The sequence below is a fragment of the Dicentrarchus labrax genome, unplaced genomic scaffold (assembly GCF_905237075.1).
Source record: "Dicentrarchus labrax unplaced genomic scaffold, dlabrax2021, whole genome shotgun sequence".
NCBI classification, from domain to species: domain Eukaryota; kingdom Metazoa; phylum Chordata; class Actinopteri; family Moronidae; genus Dicentrarchus; species Dicentrarchus labrax.
The window spans coordinates 16,089,713-16,113,589 of record NW_026136715.1 but is presented as its reverse complement, the minus strand read 5'-3'; the positions used below and the strand labels follow the sequence as shown (position 1 = coordinate 16,113,589).

Sequence of the window (23,877 nt, the reverse complement as noted above, 5' to 3'; positions counted from 1 at the left end):
GAAAGGAGGAGCTGGAGACACATCAGCAGCTGGAAAACACACTGTGGTCTGTTATAGTAAAAGAGTAAAAATAACACCAGCAATTATTTTAACAATCCGAGGTCATGTAAAAGTAAAAATCCGCCCAAATTTAAATCCCAAATAGGGTGTTACTGAATTATGAAGGCCTTGTGATTTTCCGACAGTGTCTACCGTTGGGAAGAGGTCCGACTTCAAGTCACTGCCATCTGCAGATATGGTATCATGTGTCTCACTGGAGACTTACTGGAAGTTACAGCATCTGGTGAAATGACTCAACATTACTCCGCCTACGTCTCGTTCTGTGGAAGTTTACCAAGCCCATACTGAGCTGTAGTTGCAGTTTTAAAGGCGGCACACAAATAGCACATTTATGCTCTATGTATAATATTGTTTCACTCATGAGACGTCAGAGGCAGCAGAGTGCATGCTTTAGGTGTTGTGTAATCTTTGCATTAACAAACAGAGCACTGCCTGTACGAATGTAAGAGTCCACAAGGTGCACATTTTGTACCAGAGGATACTGTAGCGTCTTACTCTGCTGTGCAAGAAAAACAAACAAACATAAGCAGTCTTCATTCATTATCGTTATTGCTAAACATCAGGCCTGATGTGAGTCTGGACAACATAGCCTTCATGACATGTCTCGGTCGTGTGTGAACTTGAACGTGAGGGCAGGAAATAAAGCGCGCTCCTCCGTGAGTGGCACATCGTGCGTAACAGGGAAGTAAGCCTAACCTACTTTCAGCGTTGTCAAAACTTGTCTCTGCCCGGTGAGAGTTGCTCGGTGCTTAAAGTAGATTCTTTTTTTTTTTTAGCTCGGTTAAAACGTCGGCGATATTCAGCCTTTTCAAAGGGACAACGTCTGCATTAAATTGAGTGATGGAGGCAGGAAATGTTCAGTAGGATACTCGGACTGTCGGAGTACTAAACAGAGGAGGAGGAAGCAACTGATCAGAGCATTTTTCAATGTTTTGAAATCTACATTTATCTGAAGGTAAGAGTTATGTTTCTTAGCTTTATATTTCTCTGTTGAATGCTGGGACCTGCAACTGATGGGGCCTTATAAGTAATAAATGAGTCTGGCTGCGCCTCTGTCATGTTTTTATAAAAAGAAAAAACAACAACAAAAAAAAAAAAAAAAAAACAGGCTGTTGCAGGATGTATGTCGGCCTGAAATACAGCCTTATATCCTAATGCAGTTATGCAAGTGATAATGTCCACTTTTCCTCCCCTTTCACCACTTCAAATATGTTCCCACTGGGCTTTTAATCATTGTCTTGTGTTTCAGGTAGACTTATTTGGAATTATGTTATAAACAAATCCACCAAGACTATTCTCTTTCTCAAATGTTAAGTCCCTCCCCCCAGGCTCTGTGCCCCAATAGGCACATTTGTCTGATCGTCACTGTACGATTCCTAGAAATCCTGTACAGCATAATGTTGGTCATGTTGCACTATTTAATTAATATTGATAGAATCGGTTCAATTTTAAAGCGTTTGTAGGGGCAGAGAGGGGGTGGCACCTGGGGCTCCAGCCCTGAATGGTTTTTCAAAAGCCCCAAATCTTTTAGGCTTTTTAAAAAACCTAAACTTTTCTGTCATTTCCCTGAGTCTCTCTGACTGGAACAGAAAATCAGTGGAGAAGAACCTCTGTTAATTTCACCATCTAGCTCAGCCCGAACACTGTCATGGGGGTTATTAGCTACTTTGCTGGCTTATGGACTATGGACATAATAAATAAATAAAACATAAACATATATTCAGTGAACTCTACTACAGTGTAAGGTCCAGTGTGTTATATTGAAGGACGATCTATTGGCAGAAATGGAATATAATATTCATAGGTATGTTTTTTTATTAGTGTAGAATCACCTGAATAAAGGAATGTTTTTATTACCTTAGGATGAGCTGTTTTTATCCACAAACGCCATTTTTAACTGTTGTGTTTCTACAGTAACCTGGAACAGACAAACCAAACACTGGCTGGTTGTGGCCACTGTAGTTTCTCCTTCACACTTCACGGCCTGTTCTCATTCCCAGGTTGTCAAATACAGACGCGGGTTTAGTTAGTTGCGATCTGCAACGTCACTGCTGGATGCCACCTGATCCTACAAACTGATTTCAAGATCAGTAATGCACACACATACCTCTGTTATGCAACTTAAAAATAATATCCTCAGACATTTTTTGTCTCTTTTTAGGTTTGGAAGTTAGTCATCCTCAACATTTAAAACAATTAGATACAAAATAGGAGGATTTTTTTGTTCTGGGCATCTTTCATGTTTTTTTCCCCCAAATGATGTTCAGATTTTTAAGCATCTTATTATCTCAACTGACTTGAAAATATAGCCGTAAATGGGAAACAAAATTCTCTGGGAGAGCATTCCACAGGGCCCTCGGAGGCTTGGCCTTAACCCTGAATGTTTACAGCGTTGGAATAATATCAACACTAATGCAGCTGGTTGCACTTCAGTTCCTACTTCGTCATCCGTATACATTGTTATAATTATTTGTAAAGCTGCATTAAACACCAGCGTGAAGATGCAGCTACTGTTGTATGTACTGTGATTGACGGTATTCCTCGTCCTGCATGAACTAGTGAGGTGTTTCTACCGGGCACAACACACATAAGGGAAAATAAGAGCAGCCGTTACGTTCCCTTTGTATGCAGGTATGTAAGTTTCGTTTTTACTGAATCTGAGTTATGAAATCCAGATTTAATAGAGCCAACATCAGGACAATAACAGGCGGCTGTGTAGCTCTGTTGAGTGCATCCTGGGCACCAGAGACGGTACGTGGCATTGGTCAAAAAGCTGAGGAGCTCTTGTGCTTCCACAGCAAGAGTTTGGGTGTTGACACCATGAAACTAGAAACATCTGTTGGCTACAGAAATCAGGAGACAAATGAACGGACTCTGACATAAACATTACCCATATGAAAGTACAATAATAGCTCATATTGAGCTACAGCTGTTTTGCCAAGCCACTCAGCGGTCCTTGAAAGAGCTACTCTCCGTCCTCCTCAGCAATACTCTCCTGCACCTCCCACACGCACACTTTCCCTTTTAATCAATTCAGAAAAAATCGACTGATTCATGGTATGAATGTTGAGCCTACAAATAACAGATGATTGAATTCAAAGAAGAATTATATACATAGAAATCTACAATAACCTGAGAGATGTGTTTATACAGGAAACAACCATGTTGATCTGGTCTGCTTCCCTCCTCCGTACTTCTGAGGCTTCCTCCTTTTTAAAAAAAAAACCTATTGAAGTTTTTTTTGTGGAGTTGTTCCATTTCTGACTTGAAGGTTACAGGATGTTGTATGTTGTACAGACTGTAAAGCCACCTTGAGGCTTTGGGGTATACAATTTGCTTGACTTGAAGCTGGTACACACATGTTTTTTTTTTTACTGCCAACAGAACTTTTCTTGGTGATCTCACACAGAATTTAGGGAAGTTTAGCTTCACTTATCTGACGACGGATGTTTTGGCATTTGTTAGATTTGGTCTGCTGTCAGTGTTGCTGTGGTGAGCAAAGGACACTTTATAGTGAAAGCACAGTCATTTGTTTCATGGCAACTAGATTCATTTTCAAGATTTTTGATCTCATTGTTTGTTGTACAGATAAAACAAAGTTGCCAGAGTGAAATAACACAGTGTTTCCTCTATGCTGATTTTGGAGTGGCGGCCCGCTACTGTTAAATTTCTGCCGCCACGGTATCAGAAATGGGGCAGACGCACAATGTAGTCACGGTTGCCTTTTAAATGATCCTGCCGACATAATGCACCCCCGTTGGCTGCCGCTCACATTGCAATTTAACAACAAGTAGAACTATTCAGAGGTTATTGGGGCTGTCCAGTTTAACTCCACATACTGTTGTGTTGATGTAGCTTATTGTCAAAACGTTCGCTTTCTTCCAAGTCGACTATTAAACTAACTGGCCTGCCCCCACTGCTAAAAAAAAATCCTAGAGGAAACACTGTAACAACTGGGTTTGTGTTGTCAGTGCTTCATAACGCTCTTGGTAATATTAGAAGGCTTCTGTGTTTCTGAATGGGGATTGTTAGCTATTGAGCTTCCTCTGTTCCCCTAAACCAGTTTGACATAAGTCGGCATCAGAGATATTAAAGTTTTTTTTTTTTTTTACTTTTATCTTTTTTTTCAGTTTAGTTTGAGTTACTTTATTTATTTCAATAGTTTTTTTTTATTAGTTTCAGTGTTTTTTATTATATTACGGAGGTTATTTGTCAGGGGCAAGATTTAAGAAGTTCAGAATACACATTAAAGTACAAACACATTTCGTGAAAGGCAACTGATTCACAGTCAACATCCCAGTCTCAATAAACATAATGCACCAACGGCTCCTCATGCTTGACGTGTTGACAAATTTGAGAAAGATTAAATTTTGATTTCATGTTTTGTATGTACACAATGTTGTAAAGTCTAGTTTTTAGTTTAGTTTTAGTTAACTATAATAAGTCTGCACTCAGGACATCAACTGAGTGTTTCTTCACAAATATATTAACAAACGAGGTACTACTTCTCACCAACATTAAGTACATTTGTTTCAGTAAATGCTCACTTTAATAGTAATTGATGCTAACAGACTCTCTCTTAACCATTTAAAAAAAGAATCAATGATCTCAGTTTTGCTTTGACCTCAATAATCAAATTAGATGTCATAAAATGCTCCACCCAAGTTCCCAGAACCCAAGATGATGTCTTCAAATTGTAGTTTTGCTGCAGTCCCCAAACTAAAAGTATGTCCATTTACTATCATATGAGACAAAGAAAAACAGCAAATCCTCACATTTGAGAATCTGGACCCAGAGAACTGTTGGCCTCACTGCTTAAAAACAAAGTTTCTGTTGATTGACTTTAATTAATTAATTGACTAATCCTTTCAGCTCTAAATTGAATTAATTTGCACATAAATTATTTGTGCATATCGTGGTGGGCATTTTCTCTAGTTTCTGGTATTTTATAGAAACAGTTGATTGACAAAATGAGAATTTTTAAAGGGAGAGGGAGAGAAGAGATTTGAAGGGCATTCATTACCTTCGACTAGGGCAATATAATGGGATTGATGTTTATTCTTTCTATTCATATCACAAGGCTTTCTAACTTGAAAAACATATAAGTAAAGAAGTCAAAACAATCTTTTCAGATTTCCCCAGAATGGATTTCTGAGAAAGCCAGTGGAAAATGACCAGTATTGGTTTGACTTCCCATTATGCAGTGACATCATCTGCACCTTATCACATGTAATTTTCCATAACAGTTTCACACACATGTATCTTCATCAAGAAATGTAGCTAGAGTGGTGAGCGTATTTGTTTCTTCCCACTTTATTCTGTATTAAGAGTCTGCTGAAGATTTAAGGTCTCTCTTTTTATTACTCAGTTAAAGACCTCAGAGACATAATTTGTGATTTTGGGCTGTACAACATAAAACAGACTTGATGTGCGTCTATTTGATAGAATCAGTATACCTTGACATGGTGCCACATCTGGATAACAGCAGCTACATGCAACATCTTTATTTTTCTCTCACATGTTGAAGTCCTACATCAGTCGTGCATGCATAAAATATTTAGCAAGGCAAGGTACAAATAATGCACTCGCTGAAACAAAATGTGAGCCTGGATATCCATGCTTTTTAAACAATGCATCAAAAATGAATAATGAAAATAGAAATGGTAAAGAATACAAAAACAAACACAGAACATACAAATCAAAAGAGTATTAAAAAAAGTATTAACTAAAGTAGAGTTCATAATAAAATAGCAAAATAGCTTGGGGTGTAGACTGATAATATTTAATACACATTTGCATTAAACGAATGATGGATGTAAAGATATGATATACAACATCCAACTATTGCATATTTTCACAAACTTGTTCAGTCAAATAGAGAAAGTAAATTATGTCTGCTTCTGTTTTATATGGATTTAACCCTCATTAGTTACTCAATATAATGTTACATCTAACCTTTTGGGGGTAAAATCCGGGTCAAAACTTCACACCCCCTTTAAAGGACTCCATACTGACAGACCAGATCTGTAGATTTCCCAAATCCTCCCCAATCATTAAAGCTTGAACTGGAAACTCACCTGACATTTCACTTGACATTTTGCTGCTTTTAGACATCCTTGTAGAACAGATGAGTCACATGGGGAAAGACTTGATTTGAACTGGTGTTTGTGCAGTTACGTGGCTTACATGATTTTATGAGTTCAGACAGTGGAGAAGGAGGAAACTGTGCTGTACACCAGGGGGATGTATGTATGAGAGAGCACTCAATTAAAGCACTGTGCACCACAGATACTTGATTGACCTAGTGGTTTGTATTGAACATATCCAAAGTGTTGTCTCAATATAAAAAAGTAAAAAAAAAAGAAAATCTTAAAATCTGCCTAAGTACATTTATATTGTAGCTTCATATGGGGAATGTGTTGCAAATGGCGGACGCTGTGATTCTACTACAGCTCCCAAACTAGAGACAAGAGCTGCTGTTTTTAAGGTCTAATGTATAACATTTATGAGGATCTGTTGGCAGAAATGGAAAATAATATGCATAGATATGTTTGAATTAGTGTATAATCACCTGAATATAGGAATCGTAGTGTTTCTGTTACCTTAAAATGGGCTGTTTTTATCTGCAGACACTGTGGGTTGTCTTCCATGTTTGCCGTGCTTATACAGAAGCCCAGAACAGACAAACAGAACACTGGCTTTAGACAGGAGCTTTTGGTTTTGTTTTCACAAGAAGTGTTGAGTTAGTTATTTGCGGTCTGAAACTTCACCACTAAATCCTACTCACTGGTCCTTTCAGGCTAAAGAGTTTCTGACTATGCCCCTCAGTCTGATGTTTGCAAGCTCTTTGTGCAGAACAGAGCTTGAATTGGACACCAGACATAATTTTTGCTGCATGACTGCCTTGCCTGTGTCCAACTGGCCTGCCAGCATGCATGGTAGAAACAGAAGAAAAAATTTGGTCATTTTGATAAAGTCACAGTAGTGGTTCACCCTTGGCAGCAATACCGTAGGCATAGCGAAATTATGCATCACATCCTGCTAATTAATGTAGGGTCATGTTGCTATGACAAGAGGTAATAAGAAAGACATGCATTGTTTTAATAAACACAAGTATAACACAACATGCGAGTATAACCACAACTGAGGCCTCTTTTCCATAAGATATTAGAAGCATTGCTTGACTCATTTGGCAGCTTTTGTGTAGCAACCCAAGTTATTAGTGTGGTATTCTGCACAGTGTTTCGCTGAGGAAATTCCTGATGAGAGAAGCCAACTACTCTGCAGCTTAATTTCCCCAAATGTTTTGCTGAACATTGCAGGGCTGGAGGATCAAACTAGTAAACAAACACAATTAGAGGTAAAATGTCACAGCCTGGAATGTAGACCTGTCTTACAAATGTAGTTAATGCTTTCTTTTGTTTGGCTCCAAACAATAAGAACCAGTGTGTTGATCTAGCACTGATAAGAATAAACACATTGTGATCCCTGCCACCCCGTGCCAAGATGTTTTATAACCACAATGTTGGACAGGTTCACAAAGACATGTTTGGGTGGCTGTTCGGTTTTTGTTTTGGCCAGACCTTTATGCAACAGTTAATGACTGAGCTTTGAGCCCTTAAGCTTTCTCCGATGGTTGCTTACATTTTGTTGATTCCTCTAATGTTTGCTGACTACCCAGTGTCTCTCTGCATGACAGTCTCCACACCGCCAGGTTAAACTTAACTTCCTCTTTCTGTGTTGTATTGGGCAAGTAAGTTATTGAGATTCTAATGTTATATCCCATCAATAAAGAACTAACTCTCAGCAGGAAAGTGAATATGCATATTTCCCAAAATTAAGAGGGGGTTTGTTCTCCCAGCAGTATCCTCATTACTTCTCCCTCAGAGAGCAATGCTTTTTACTTCAGATCTTGACTCTTTGAAGTAGACAAAGACAAATAGCTGTTGCACAAGTTGGTTGCTCATTATCTATGTATGATAGATAGTGTTTGTAGTGTTTCTTGTAAAACACAGTGGGATTTTTTTGCAATAGCTAAGAACCTTCAAACTGGATGACAAGAATTGCTGGATTCAGTCCAAAAAGTATTACAAAAAGGGGGGAGGGAGATGATATGTAGCAAAGTGCTGCAGGTTGGTTTCAGTCTACATTAGGCTTGCATTGGCAGGCAAGTTAGGGCGTGCGCCTTGTTGCTCAATCTTTCATACTGATATGACAAGACATGAAATGACTTGAGGATTTTCTTGTTCTTGATCTGTCTTCTCACCTTTCAAAAGTTAATACACTTCACTCATTTGTTGTCTAATGAAGGGAACATGAACACCAAAACTGATTAAGAATGAAACAGGAAACAACTTACATAGTGACAGACTGCACAGAGACGTCAAAGCTTTAAGATACAACGATGGTCAAAAGGATATTCACCTTAAGTGATAGTAGTTAGTGGAATGTTTTACAAATTAGAAGTAGATATGAGAAGCAAATAAAGCTCACAGGATATACTGCCAGCAACAGATTTAGGACATCTGTCTCTCTCCACAGCTGTTGCGTACATGTTTTGCAGACGGTTGTTTGGCCTACATGCAGTAGTTTTGGACTCTATTCTAGTTGCGTCAATGTTAAATTTTTTTATGAAGAGACAAAAAACCAACAACAAGTTGATCGTACTGTGTATCCAAAATCTGATATAACTTCATACTCTGTGTCATAGACCTCCATCTATCCCCAAAAACGGTTAAAATCGTATAAATAAGCCACACTGTTTTCGGTAAGTGACATAATCCTTCATTAGGATAATAGTTGATTTTCAATAAAGGCCATCCTGATGCCGTAAATACTTACTTGCACACCTAATGCATTTTAATCCACGGCTGAAAGTAGTCCCTAAAAACGGTATCTTTTTCTCTCGTTTAAAAACTCCTTAACTTCATTTTTCCTTTAATTTCCCCTTTGAATACTTTAAAAGTTGGATAAATCTTTCTCCACACCGTCTGACAGTATCACATATATTCTATTAGCTTACAGCTCGAAGCTATGGCGTTTGCATTAAGTGAAATATTTAAGCTCAAGTCTCAGCTATGGCTACGTAAGTCCATCAAATGGAAAAACTTGTTCACCATTTCTTCAATATTATCCTGACATATTTGGAAACTTTGGGACCTCTGCTAAAATGTAAAGCAAAGTTATGTGGGTTGAACAAAGTTTGGCTGCACTGCATGAGTTTTTACTAACTGCCTGTCTGCAGGACAGTGGGATTGTTGAGGTTAAAAATGAAACTAAGTAGTATAGCAATTTTCAAAGATTTCTTTGGGAGTAACAAATGTGCTTGGGTTTGAGTGGGAAAGTGGGAAAATATAGACCGACTTATGTATTGTTGGTTTTATTGTTAATTTTATTGTTTTTTTGTGGTTTTGTTTCATAACACATGCCTCATTCTTTATTGCCAGTGTATGGTTGTGTTTTTGTTGCGTGTGTAATGATCAACAGATGTCCAGTGAATGTAGTACAATTGTCATACATTATGTCCTTTTACTTTTACTTGTCTAGCCCTGCTTGATCATGGCCCAGTGGATTCACATGTCCCAAATGATACAATGCCTTCCTCATGAGACTGTCAACAACCTCTATCCCCCATCCGCCTTCCCCATTGAAGTCAGACATTTTTTAGCTGAATGGATTGAGAACCAAAGATGGTATGACACAAACACGTACACACACATACTACATTTACATACATGTACACACAAACAGTTACACATATATGCTCGTATATATACAGTATGTGCATGCGTATCCTTAATGCATAGTGTGTTCTTGTTCATTCCTAACCTTGTTTGTGGATCTATATGCATGTTTACATGTACATCCTATTTATGCATGTACTTGCGTGCTCACAGGGATGACTTTGCACTGGAGAAGGTGGAGCAGGAGAGCCAGGCTAGGGCTCTGTTGGACCAAACCATCAGCTTGCTACAATCAATTGCTCAGGAGAATGCCAACGTGGTGGACAGGATGAAGCTGATGCAGATCAGCAGGAACATGGTACGGGGACTGTGTCACTCAGTAGCTCCCAGGACCTCCCTGAATCCCTGACAGGTTTCATTAAAACAGTGTCACTCCGTGCTCGTGCTGTTTGCATTTGAGGTTGCAGACAGTTGAAAGCAGCTACAAGAAGTCACAGCAGGTTTGAGTGACTGAGTCTACTGACAAAACCAAAGACAGGAAGATTGCTTTTTCAAATGCAGGAAAATATTGCATTGCTTATGACTAATTTCAGGTATTCCTGTGGTTTTAGAGATGGTGAGAAGTACCCACAACTTTCTTTAAGTTCTATAAGGGTTCCAAAAAAGCCACAGGCTACATACAATCTGATAACCTCAAGATACCAAAGAAAAAATTAATGCCTCTTATGAATTCATAACCACATAAGCTTCTTAAATATGTTTGTGCCAACTTACTACATCATGTAGTTGCCACTAGAGATGTGTCATCTATGACATGAACTAAATAAACCACTGCATACTGGTAGGTCCACAGTGGTATTATGGACTATTTTTAAGATTTTATAGGACATATGCTTGCTTTGCAGGCCATGTTTCAGCAGCAGCCTCTACAGTTTGGAGTGATGGTCAGGGACATCCTCAGGAAGGAGAGGGTTCTGATCAGTACGGTAAGTTCCTTTGTAACAGCTACTATCTGTAATTTAACTGCAGGCTTCACCCTAATAAGCTCAATCCCAAGAGGCTCGATGGAGTGTATATTATAGGTGACGTTAGATAGGTAGGTGTCATAAAAAATACAGGAAAAGGGTATATGTTCAATCAAAAGTCTTACGCCAAACCATAGCAGTGTAACTTGGACTTTGAACTTTTAAGTTTTTCAAGGTAAATATTACATATGTAGATTTATTTCCTAACTTCAAGGCAGCCATTGATATCAGTTTATATCCGTAGTCCATGAAAATAAACTTGCCAAGAGTTGAAACTTGCCTGAGAAAGTTTGAAATCATTTTGAAATCTCAAGAAACAAATAATATGGAAAACCACCCTACTGTAAGTGTATTAAGTGCTGTTCCATGTCTGTAGCCCGCTCAGATGCCCGACCCACCACAGTTCCCCAGTATGCAGGACGTAGACCACCTGGTTCTGAATGTGCTGGATGTCCAGGAAATCCGACAAAAGATGCACCAGTTGCAAGAAGAGCTCAACTGGGAAAGGCAAAACTATGAGGGTTTACAAGGTGAGACACACAAAGGTGACTGAAGACATATTCCTTTCAGTAACGTACTCCTTCATGTTCACAATCCTAAACACCACCATTTTAGAAGTGCCAGTTAACTCTAGTGACGCAACTGGAGCTTACATAAGTACCTTACCGTTGATTTTGAAATTGAAGTAACATTATTTTAGTTCCTTTTTTTCAAGTTTAATTTATTTTTTCATTTTATTTTCAATTTAGTTTTCTGAGCTCTTCCAAACATTTGTATTTGAGTTTTTAGTTTCATTTCTTTCTATTTTAGAAACCTATTTAAGTTAAGATTTGGCTCAGTTTGGAAAAAAGAAGTGTATTGAAATAGTTAGTGGTCTAATCGAGTAGCTAGTTATTGACCAAGTAAATAAATGAGGAAGTATTTAGCAGATTAATTAGTAGTGAAATTAATTGTTAGTTGCAGTCCAGCTCAGTTTTATTAATAATGACTTTGTAGTGTGAATTCAGTTATGGGAAATTTAGTGACATCCAGGTTTAAATATCAGAAAGACAGTTGTGTAGAGTAGCAGGATAGACAGTGTTGGGCAGATACAGCACTGTGAGTCACTGATGTAGGAATGAAACCTGACATTATGTCTCTGAATGACAGAGGTGTAACAAGTAAATATAAAACAGTGATGTTCCAAGAATGGAGCCCTAAGATACCCCTCATGCGGTCACTGCCTCTGATCTGGCCACCAAGATTTTTGTTTGCAGAAAATATGTTTAGTATGTAAAGTATGAAAGTATGTTCAAGCTTACATACATTCACATGTGTAGTTTAAGTGTGAAATGCCTGATCGATTTCAGGTGTTAAAAGCAGCTACCAGAGCTGCTACTTCCACCTCACCATTTTTTTTTATTCTGCTTCCTACTCTGACACTTCTAAGACATAAACATGAGTTGATTACCTTTTTGTTTAATACTGCTCGTTTGGAAATCCCCACATGCTATTTATGGATCAACAGTGTCCTCCCATCTGTAAAGAAAGAAGACCAACAGAGACATTTGTTGATCTTCTGTTTCAGTGTGACATACATGAATTTCTTATATCTATCTTTTAAAATAATTGTTCAGTGTTCAGTGCAGGTAGGACTATCCATATCAGCCGTACATGACATGTATATCTGGTTGCCAAATTCTGGCAAATCTTACTGTATTTTGCGTGTCCTTGTTTTTGTCTGTGCGGCCTGACCCATGTTCTTCTTTTATCTGTCAGGGTTAAGAGGTTTTTATTCCTAGCTACTATCAGTATTCCCTAATGCAAAACAACTCCCATCCTGTCAGAAATGACTGTTTTAGTTCTTTGGCATTCTTTTAAAGTTTTTCTTGGGTAGGTGTCAAGAAACATTTTCATAGTTTGTTCATTTTCGTTGGTTTGTCCATCAAAGTTCAGCACTTTCTTTTTTTTATTGTGTTCACAGGGCCGATCCAACAGAATGGACTGGATCCCACAAATTCAGAAGTCCAGAGACTCCAGAACCACATCCAGCAGCTGGAGTACAATGTGAAAGAAATGGCCACGGTGAGCGTGACAGTGGCTTATGCTGCACCTTAGAGTGGAATTACTTCTTGTTTTCTATAAATGTCTGAAGAAATTAATGTTGTCAACAAAACATACAAAAAAAGCAGCTGATTTTGCCCAGTACACAGATTATTCTAAAGTTTCTAAATTATACTGTTCAATTATGCTTTTTTAGTAGTCTGATGTTACTTATCCCACTAAAGTAGATTACGAATGTCTCTTGTCTATTTTATGGATGAATACCGATTATGATGATATCAGTCTAAACTAGAGCTGAAACTGAAACCAAACTGTTAAAATAGTTTATTGTTTTTAGTAAATAGTCAAATGTATTAGTGCCCTGGTAGCTAATATGGTAGAGTGTCCGGCCCATTTACCCAGGCTCAGTCCTTGCTGCATCGGCCTGGGTTAGATTGAAACATGTCGACCTTTGCTGTATGTCATCCCCTCTCTCTCTCCCCCTTTCCTGTCTATCTTCAGCTGTCCCTATAAAAGAAAGGCATAAAAAAACGTAATGAGTAATGTGTTTGGTTGTTGGTTGTTGTAGAAGCGTTTCCAGCTGCTAAAGAAGTGTGTGGACTGTCTGGACCAGTGTCAGACCCGACTGATCAGCAGACTGAAGGCGTGGAGGTGGGAGCAGCACAAGGCCACTATCGGACATCCCTTTGACGACAATCTCAACCCCCTGCAGACCTGGTGAGGTGCACCCCACCCCACTTGTTACCTTTCGGACTGTCTCTGTGTTTATTGTATTGTAGTAAAAGCACACACTTAAGGAATCATAAGCAAGACAACCTTTGACACTTAAGCTTATCATTAAGTGCTGTACAGTGCTATAGCCATACACTATTATAGCTTTATGGCTCTCCAAGGGTACAAACATATACATATTGATGATTATTTCCATTATTGAGTATTTTGTCATGACCATGAGGCTGGAAGGAATTCAGATCAGATTTATTCAATCAGTCAACCTTTGTTTAAGGTTTTCAAAAGAACACTTAAAACCCCTACAAGGACCTTTTCATTTCGTGTTCATTCTGGTGGCCCTTCATTTATTTGATTTCAAGGGAAATCCGACTGAATCTGACCCATTGGCAGGCATTGAGAATAGCTAATCTTCTTGCTGATGGATTATCAGGATGAATGATTACATCAACTTTTATATTTTACTAGCTTTTGGTATTTGTGCTTTTACTTTCACTTTTGCTCCCTCATTGTCTTTACATATTTTCTCTATTAGGTGTGAGCAGCTGCTTGGGGTGAACGGGAAACTGAGGCAGGAATTGATGCTGATAGGAGAACCGATCCCAGAGCTCCAGGACAGGCTGAGACAACTTCTACAGGTTCTAATTCAAAGGTGGCACAGTCACAATGTTTTCTTATATATATATATATATATATATATATATATGATTATTTTTTAAACTGGAGAACTGTTATAGAATGTTAATTTATTTAATGCTTCACTCACAAAGAGCAACGTTAATTACTTCTCTTTTAACGCAGAAATCATGTTTCCTCACTCATGTAACTATTTTTTCCCTGTCAGCTCTCTTGTAGTGGAGAAGCAGCCTCCTCAGGTCATTAAGACCCAGTCAAAGTTCTCTACTACTGTGCGATATCTGCTGGGAGAGAAAGTAGCTCCCGGAAAGCCTGTGGTGCTGAAAGCGCAAATCATTAATGAACTGCAGGCCAGGAACCTTGGCAGTGTACCTGGGTGAGTCATACAATAATGCACAACATGGAGGAGTGCACATTGTCAGGGAGGATCAGTTAATTGCTTATAATGGCATTTAGTCCTTCCTTATCACCTGTAGTACAAAGAATAGGGATGTCCCCATCAAGTTGTTTTAGCCCCGGTCCGATCTGAGTCATTTTATATTGAGTATCGTCCCGATCCGATACTTTGCACAGTGCAGACTTCAAGTACATTAAAGTTATTAAAATCAATCCAATGTAGGCCCACATGCTTGACAATTAAATAGGTCTGTATTGCCTTAAGAAACTATATAAATATTTTGTCATGGCCATGAGACTGGAAGGAATTCAGATAGTTTATTCAACCAGTCATCCTTTGTTTAAGGTTTTATGAGAACACTTAAAACCCCTACAAGGACCTTTTCATTTTGTGTTTATTCCTTCTAGCTTCATGGCCAGGACAAAATACTCAGCAGGTTTACCGCAGGTGGGGCAGCCTGTGCTCAGAGGAGAGAGCGGTCATCAGATCTCCACCACTCTCCCCTCCGAGCACAGGCAACCTCGCCCACGATAAAACTCTGCAGCAGGCTGATCCTACTCTCTCTCACACACACAGAGCAATGTGGAGGAAAAAACAATAGAGTTGATGATGGTTGCACCATGCATGAGTAAAATCTGCTGTATGACAGCAGACATAAAACAAAATATCGGATCAAAAAAGCTCAATATAACCGTTTTGGTTATACTGTAATTAAAGGTTAAAAACAACTAACTCACAATTTATTCCAACACAATAATTAGTTCATTATACCAGTAGCTAGGAGCAAAGGGAAACAGTCAAAGCAATCGCAAAGACCCTCCACTCAAAGTGCTGTTTTTCTTCTTGTTGCAGAAAGATGTATGTGTGGCTTTTTAATGCTGATTTATAGAAAGAAAATAGTGGCTAAGACTGTATTGTTAATTATAAAACATGTATTTTATGTAAATATAATCTTTTCAATTGTATTTGTGATGTAGTGACCAGTGTCTTGTAAGTCTAAATTGTCAAATACATAAAACAACCAAATAACAGATAACACTTCAGAATTGGTTCCATAGAAGCAATTATTGTACTTACTCTTCTCTGTTTTGTTACCTTCAGTGACAATGTCGGGGAACTGATCAACAACACAGCCATCCTAGAGCACAACACATCCAGCAAGAGCACATGTGCCACCTTCAGGAATATGGTATGTGCCCCTCTAGATGTCTCAGCCTTGATTAGATGGTCGTTTAGTCTTTTTAACAAACTTTAAAACTTATTGTGGTTTAACAGTCCATCAAGAAGATCAAGAGAGCAGACAGAAAGGGATCGGAGTCTGTGACAGAGGAGAAGTTTGCTCTCCTGTTCTCAACAGAGATCACGATCACAGGCTGTGACACTCCTTACAGGATACAGGTTTGACCATATCCATTGTCTGCCTGTTCTTTAAATTGTCCTGACATCCTGTTGCTTAATGAAATGAGTTATTTTGGCTTTGTGATAAGGATGTTTCACATTCAACACAGACACAACATTGCTGTCTGTTTTATAATATTTGTCAGCACCTGATTTGTAAAATGGCTATAGTAGAGATTGAGCTGAAAACAATGTAGTTATACACATATGATTTCAATTTTTGGAACTATTAAACATTGTTTAAATTGTATTCCCAGTATATTTCCTTAGTGGGAATAAGGCTGTCAACAAGCTTAAAATGATGTCGTTGATTGTAGATGATCTCGTTGCCGGTGGTGGTCATTGTTCACGGTAGTCAAGACAACAACGCTCTGGCCACCATCATATGGGACTGTGCTTTTTCTGAACCAGTAAGTGTCAAATTATTATTTTGTTTTGCTCTGCTATTGCTTTTATGACTATGAATGATGCAGTTTGTAACTCTACGTTAGTAATGCCACCTCATGTGGAATAGATTATTGTGTGAATATAGACTATGCCCAGTGTTAATGTTTGGTGCCTAGGCTCTGACTTCTTTACTCCCCACAAGGAAACACCAAGCTCAGCACAGCTAGGGAGGGAGGGGGTGATGATAATAACTTCTCACCATAAGGGAACATAGGTCTTTACACAGGTGGTTGTTGGGGTGGAGGTGAGGCTTATGAAACACAATATGAACAGCAGTGGCTAAGGTACACTACCATGATAGCTATATCTATATGAGTGCAGTGGCAGACTCCCTGAATCAGACTGCAGGCTTCACTTCATTCATCATGAAATAAAAGCCATATAGAGGTTTCGCTTCAAGAGCAGTTGTTGTTTGATATTAATTAGTGTGCAAACTATACCATGGCTTTTGAGAGAGAGAGCTAACTTTTTATATGGGGTGTGTTCATGTGGGCCCTCAAAGAGAGGCCTGATTGTGACTCCTGTTGCAGAGAAACATTCATTGCTGCAACTACTATAATAATTAGTTAATGACACATAAAACCTCCACACAGGTGTCAAAACCAAACATCACAGTTCAGACATTACTAAAGCATGGCATAGTATACTCAGAGTTGGATATATTCTGTAGTTCATCACACAAATAAGACATAGACAGGTCAAATAGCAAAACAGCCTATACACACACAAATGTATGAGCATTAAATCAAAAACAGAACACACCAGGTTGCCTAGAAGGGGTTGAGTCCTCATTAACAACGAGTTACCCATCACATACAGATGAGCACAAACATTTCTTGATACTATTAAGACATCAAATGTGAGGGTCACACGCCAGATCTAATCTACCTAACACCTTGAGCTAAAGTTAGCAAAGTTTATGATATTGCGCTTGGTGATGGCAAGGGAGTTGATGATGAATCACCCTCATGCATGAATTATACATCAATAATATCGTATATAATAATATCAATAATTGATGTATGTGTGTGTGTTAAAGTTTTGGGCTGTGTGGTTATTCACAAAGAAAGGCTCTTTCATCCCTTGCAGGGATTATATTATCTGGTGAACTGAGGTAGATACAGTTCAACCCATAAATATCCCTGATATGCAGCAGATAATCAAAGTATCAACTTGCATATATGAAAGACAGTAATTCATGGTGTGGAACAGACCGGAAAATTCAGGGACGACAGTACGACAGAAAAAGACAGATTAACATAGGTATTTAAAAGAGGAGACATGAATTGGAAGTGTACAACAATATTTATTGACATTAGCAAGAGAACAATCATGTTGACAATTACTCCATTGTCCCGTATGAAGACAGCAGACAGGACAGGTTCCTCCAGAGTCTAGATGCTGGCGGGGGTGGAGTAAAGCCAACGGGTTGTTGACGGACACTTCCACTTGAATCTCGCAGGACCTCATGGAGGTTATGGTGCTGATGGGGAGGTAGTGGGTCTGAAAGATAAAATAACTGAATTGCAATGATATTTTAAGAACAGCATCCAGGAACTGATCGGCTCAAGGAATTTTTGGTCAATTCTTGGTTCAAATGTTCAATAGAACAGGAGGAAATAGCAGACATTCACCCATAAAGGAATAAAGGAACAGCAAGACCTTTATTTGACTTTCGCCAAAGCTTTATTACTATATGTTTTTACAGATAATGATGAATTAGATCATTCCAGTGTCTATTTCACAGTTTAGAGCCTAGTGTTGATGATTCAGGAAGATCTGCCACAAAGCACATACCTGAGCTTATCTCTTGTTTTTTTTTTGGCATTATTGGCTTGATGCCTGGAAGAAATCAGCTTGGGCCCATTGCGGTTTTGTGGTATGTGCCTTAACCATTCAGCCAACAGGATTCCTCAAGCTTCTCTACTTTAAGTTGCTGCATAACATCCCTTAACCTCTGAGTGTGAATAGAGGGTTGTGAGTTTTTCAATACATGTTACCTACAGTATGTGCCAGTAGTGTTGCAAAGGTTGTAACCAAATGTTTGGCTTCACCAATGTGGCTATTCTCACCTCAGATCCCAAATGTTACGATTGTATCAGCTGTTCAAAACATATCTGATAGAGTTTTAAATATAGAGATCTAAAAATTTTATAATTTAGAACAGTGCCAAAACATATGAGATGCACCATTCACAGATGGTATCTAAACTAGGATACATTTTTAGACATTTTAGATAAGTTACAATGTAGTATGATAAGCAGACCAGTGCATAGATTTAACACAGGACATAAACATTTTTCTGAATATTTCTTTAAAGGAATAGAGTCTCATATATGTAGCTACAGCCAGCAGACATTATGACTTGGTATAGTAGGAAACGCACAAAAAAGTGGGGTCAGTCATTCGGAAAAAAGATTGTTGATTGTTGAGTCTCATTTCCTTGTCATCAAATACTGATGCCATGGCAACCCAAATGGGAGCACATGTTGCTGGTTTACCATTTAGCCCAATGTGGCTCAACAATCAGGCATCTTTCTCCAGGTAGACTGACCTCACATTTCATAATCCATGTGAGGCACAATTCCCTTTTTATGTTGTCATTTACAACTGCGATTGTGTAATATCTGCTGTGAAAAAGGTCTGTTGATTTTTTTGATAAAGGCTGTGTGCCAGATAACAGTCACGTTTATCTCTGTGTGGATGGGTTCCTGTTTGTCTCTCTTTATTCATCAAACCAAGTGGAAATCGTCGAATTTGGTCTGTAAGAAACAAATAGAAATTAAAATGCCTAGCCACTCAAACCGAATTAACAATCTCTACAATAAACATTCATGATGCTTGTGTATTTCTACTTTGTTTTTCTCTTCCCAGTTTTTTCTCTCTTCCCCTGACATTATTGTAAATGCATATCAGTGTTCTGGCCTCATCTGGCTGTTGTTGTCATCAGGACAGAGTGCCGTTTGTGGTGCCGGAGCGCGTGCCCTGGAGGATGATGTACAGCACTCTCAACAGTAAATTTACCGCTGAGGTCCAGACAAATCACAATCTGGACCAGTACAACCAGCACTTCTTGGCCCAGAAGATATTCGACAAGCCCGACTTTGCTGACGACTTCAGCAACATAATGGTTTCTTGGGCACAGTTCAATAAGGTACACAGAGGTATATGTTGTCTCACGCAGACTCACACAGGCTGTCATATACTCTAATCTCACAGTGCCTTTCCATCTGATAGGAAGTTCTCCCGGGTCGACCGTTCACTTTCTGGCAGTGGTTTGAGGGAGTGATGGACCTGACCAAGAAGCACCTGAAGACCTACTGGAGCCAAGGGTAAGGAGACTCCACCTCTATTTCGTTAATAAATATTAGCAACCTGCTACAGTCTGTTAATGAGTGTTTGCAATGTTTTGCTCCACTAGGCTGATATTTGGTTTCATTGGGAAGCAGCATCTACACTTGATTCTCAAAGACAGGCCCAATGGGACGTTCTTGCTTCGCTTTAGTGACTCTGAGATCGGAGGCATCACCATTGCATATGTGTCTGCTTCTGAGAGTAAGTGCTGATGTAGCCCAAGTTTGAGTTTGTATTTTATTTTATTTTATTATAGCTCTCTGTAGTTGTCATTATGGCTGTAGTCACAGAATGTCATGGCTGTGGCCACTGCTGTATCTGTGATTGTGGCTTTGCTTTGGTTATGGCTATGGCTGTGAAACATTTGTTTAGAATGGGTGTGACACTAACTACATGCAGGGGATGTGTGTGTGTGCGCAGTGAATAGTCCTGGCTGAGCAATGTATTGAAGCTACAGTATTCCTGAACTCCAGTAGAGTATTGATAACACATCTGTCATATCTGATATAAGCGCCACAGTTTAAAGAACTACTACTAATATTGATCATAATGATCACAGTTAAACAGTATGCCACTCTTTAAAAAAAAAAAAATCCTAGATGGGGGACAGAAAATCCAGAACATCCAGCCCTTCACCAAGAGAGATCTTGAGATACGTAGCCTTGGTGACCGCATCCGGGACATCAGCCACATTACACACCTGTATCCTGAATATCCAAAACACGAAGTTTTCAAAGGATTCTACTCAGGTAATGGTCTTCATGCACAGAGTCTGCTTTATGTTGTTAAGTTCAAGTAAGAACAGACAGCTAATAGAAGTATTGTTTTTTCTGCTTTTGTTTGAAACAGAGCCTCAAGCGTCACCCATCGGGGGTTATATCCCTGTGTCTCTTCAGACTAAAGTTGGCACGTAAGGAACTATTTGTGCAAATAAACCATGAAATTTGATGCATTTAAAGTCAAGTCGTATTTAGAAAAATGACACTTGGAACATGTCCTGTTTGTGTGTGTGTATGTGCAGAGAACCTGGCTCAGCCACACTCGCTGCTGCTAGTATGCAACCTCTCACTGATGGTTTCCCTCGGTAAGTGTCATATTTCTCTCTTTCACTGTATTTCCATACCACCCAGCTCACTTCCTGTCATTAGCCCTTTATGAGCTAGCAACAAATCCTCTGCCACTAGCAACATTTACATGTGTTTATGTCTGCATATTTATGCTTCCAGGATTTCCATAGGAACCCTTGAGGTAGTCAATATAATTGTTGTCCTACCTCTGAAATGAAAGCACTAAAGTATACCAGTAGTATTTATGTTATTATTGAAGGTAAAAGCCTTTATTCTTAATCTGGCCTAATGCTCCCCTATAGCACCCTAATAGATAGATAACATATTGTTCTGGTATATCTGGTGACATCCTGTATTTTGTGTATACTGTAATTCAGTATGAAATACTTGGTGTCTTAGAAGAATTAGGAATCTTGTTTAAATATATATGTTTTTTCTATAAGGGTTATGTGGCAGTAGTTGGTGGCACACTACTTTCTTCCATTTTTACTTTATTGACTTTGACTTTTGTTTACATGCAAAATTCTTCATAAACTCTTGTAAAAAAAAAGAAAATACCCAAGCAAATCAAAGGCAACTCAAAATGTGTCTGAATAGCAGCTCAGCAAAATTGTTTACATTTCAGCGCAAGTCTAATTGACTTGAATACTCTCAACTACAGCTGCCTACACAACAAAGGAAAACTTAATGTGATGCATATTTGTGTTGATATTTCAGACACCAAAATTATTTCACAGTGATTTCTCGACATTTAAAGTTTTATGTTCTTAGTTTCTTTGATCAAGTGATTGAAGCTTATATCTTGCATTGTTACTTGTCATTAATGAATGTATGGTTCGTGTTGATAGCGCTCCTGATCCTGCTCTTTCTTTTAGGCATCAGTTTCAGCAGCAGTTCAGCCCGCAGGAGTCCATCACTCAAGATATAATGGAAACCGCATCGTCTCCTGATTTCAGTCCAAACCCTGCTGCTGTCTTCTCTGAAACAATGTAGGTTTTTATCTTTATGTCTGCGTGAAATCCATTGCCATGTTGTTTGCTTTTTCCAAAACTACTTTCACACAGTGCTGAGATGCCATTATGTTTGTGTGTCTGTTTTCTAGTCCCACAGATAACAATATGGATATTTTAGACACCATTCTCAATTTAAACCCCTCACCAAAGTTGTTTTTGGACATCGAATAGAGACCAGAGCCAAACTCGTCTGTCTGACCCTCATGTGAGAAAAGTGCCGTGGTTTGTGCAGACTTTCTTCCTTCACTATCATCATCCAGCTACAGCTTCATCTACTTTCAAGTAAAAAACTTGTTGGAGACAAATTTGACAAATTTTCAACATGTTGAGCTAGTGCTACGCGGAAGCAGGAAATCATTTTTAAAACTGAAAACAAACCAGAACGAAGAGTGCTGTCATCGCTGTCCATCGCCCATCCTTGTTATCCTGCCTTTTCTCTCGCTCTCACCTGGTGGTAGGTTTGTTTCATCGTCTGTTTATACTATACTCCATACATAATAAATGGGATTTACCATAAAGATTTCAATGATTTTCCAACAACGACCAAACATGCATGAAAGCAGAAAGAGTGATCCTCCTGGACAGCAGCTGTCAGCTACTGGAAATTATTTTTTTGGGTTATTTTGTCCTCTGTACTTGATGCATGTGTTTTAGTCATGATAAGGCAAACATATTTGAATAGCATTTCCCGTTTGTATATAACCTTTCCTTGTGATTGACAAGCCTGGCTAAGCCTCAGCAATAGTATGTTATACACTTAATCTCACAGTAACACACAGTATGCATGGTAAATACTTAATAAAAGGTTTGAGAGCCTGTTCTATGGTATAGTGATAAGCTTTTCCATCACCATTGACTATTAAACTTTACCACACTGAAGGACACTTACAATGCAGCAGATGGCAAGAGTAATGACGATGGTGGTGGTGGTGGTGGTGGTGGAAAATGCTTATATTATATTTGTCTACTTAAAGACTCCATTGTGTGTATTTTCTGTTATATGTATATACTCTTAAAGTTTTTGTTAGTTAATCTCAGCCGATCATTTTTGTAAGTATGCATGAAGTCCTACTAATTGACCATAAATCTTACTGGTTACATGGTATTGAGTTTTTATTTCTCTATTTTGATGCTCTAATGCATACACAAAAAGCAGGTTGTCTGTCCGTGATATGGTCTGTATCTGTCCTCAGTCTTTGAAGTGATTAAAATGAGTAATGAAAACAGATGATTAACAGTATATTTACAACCAATTCTTCCTTTAGATGTGATTCTTAGACGTCGGATTGGATGCTGTATTCTGCAACTAAATTGATGTAATATTAGGAGTTACAGATAACATGTTAATGAGCCATTTGAATGTATTCTGTTGTTAGAGTTGTGTGGTGTGTGGAATAAAAAGCCTACCATCACTGTCAATGTTGTGCATGTCATAATACATTTGTGTTGGATGTTCCATGTTGCATGTATGTTAGCCAGATGATAACCTTTTATATCTTGTAGTTTGACTTTTAGATAAATCACTCTGAGGCTACTACTACAATCCTTGTAATCTTTTAACCGTGGTTACAAATAAAATCTTTTTCTCAAAATATGAATATGAATGTATTTACTTATTATTACTTATGTCCCTTAAATCAACTTTGTGTTTATGGCGAATTCTGGAGGAATATGTCCTACAAGCACTTGCAGAGTTCCCCTGTTGTATCACGGAAACATCCTCATCAAATTGGCAAATGTTTATGTTAATGGCTCCTGGTTTTGTTCTCATTAGTGGAATATGTTGTATATAATTATAATAATGATATGATATAATAATTTATATTATATAATGATTGTATCTAAGATTTGCTTCCACAAGCAATTGTTGGTCTGTCTCATCTGGAACCATCTATTTAAATCCCATATTTTATCATTTCTACAGTCAGTCTAAAAGAAAACAGACAAAAAAGGATTGGAAACATAAGAATTTTCTGATTTTTTTGACATATAAAAATAATAAATCAGTGGCATTGTGATTGGGAA

The 23,877-nt window shown here is 38.4% G+C and overlaps 1 protein-coding gene across 1 annotated transcript; it reads left to right on the top strand.

Moving 5' to 3' along the window:
* The first annotated feature begins 444 nt into the window (after positions 1–444).
* Positions 445–23,450, top strand: stat6 (signal transducer and activator of transcription 6, interleukin-4 induced). The gene is made up of 20 exons (XM_051423937.1): positions 445–1,015; positions 9,607–9,752; positions 9,957–10,101; positions 10,649–10,729; positions 11,145–11,298; positions 12,732–12,832; positions 13,380–13,528; positions 14,076–14,192; positions 14,385–14,552; positions 15,675–15,762; positions 15,849–15,971; positions 16,289–16,381; positions 19,369–19,572; positions 19,656–19,750; positions 19,840–19,973; positions 20,372–20,521; positions 20,622–20,682; positions 20,794–20,856; positions 21,715–21,828; positions 21,942–23,450. The coding sequence occupies exons 2-20, from the start codon at positions 9,619–9,621 to the stop codon at positions 22,021–22,023; spliced, it is 2,256 nt and encodes a 751-aa protein (XP_051279897.1). The 5' UTR covers positions 445–1,015; positions 9,607–9,618; the 3' UTR covers positions 22,024–23,450.
* The last annotated feature ends 427 nt before the right edge of the window (positions 23,451–23,877 follow it).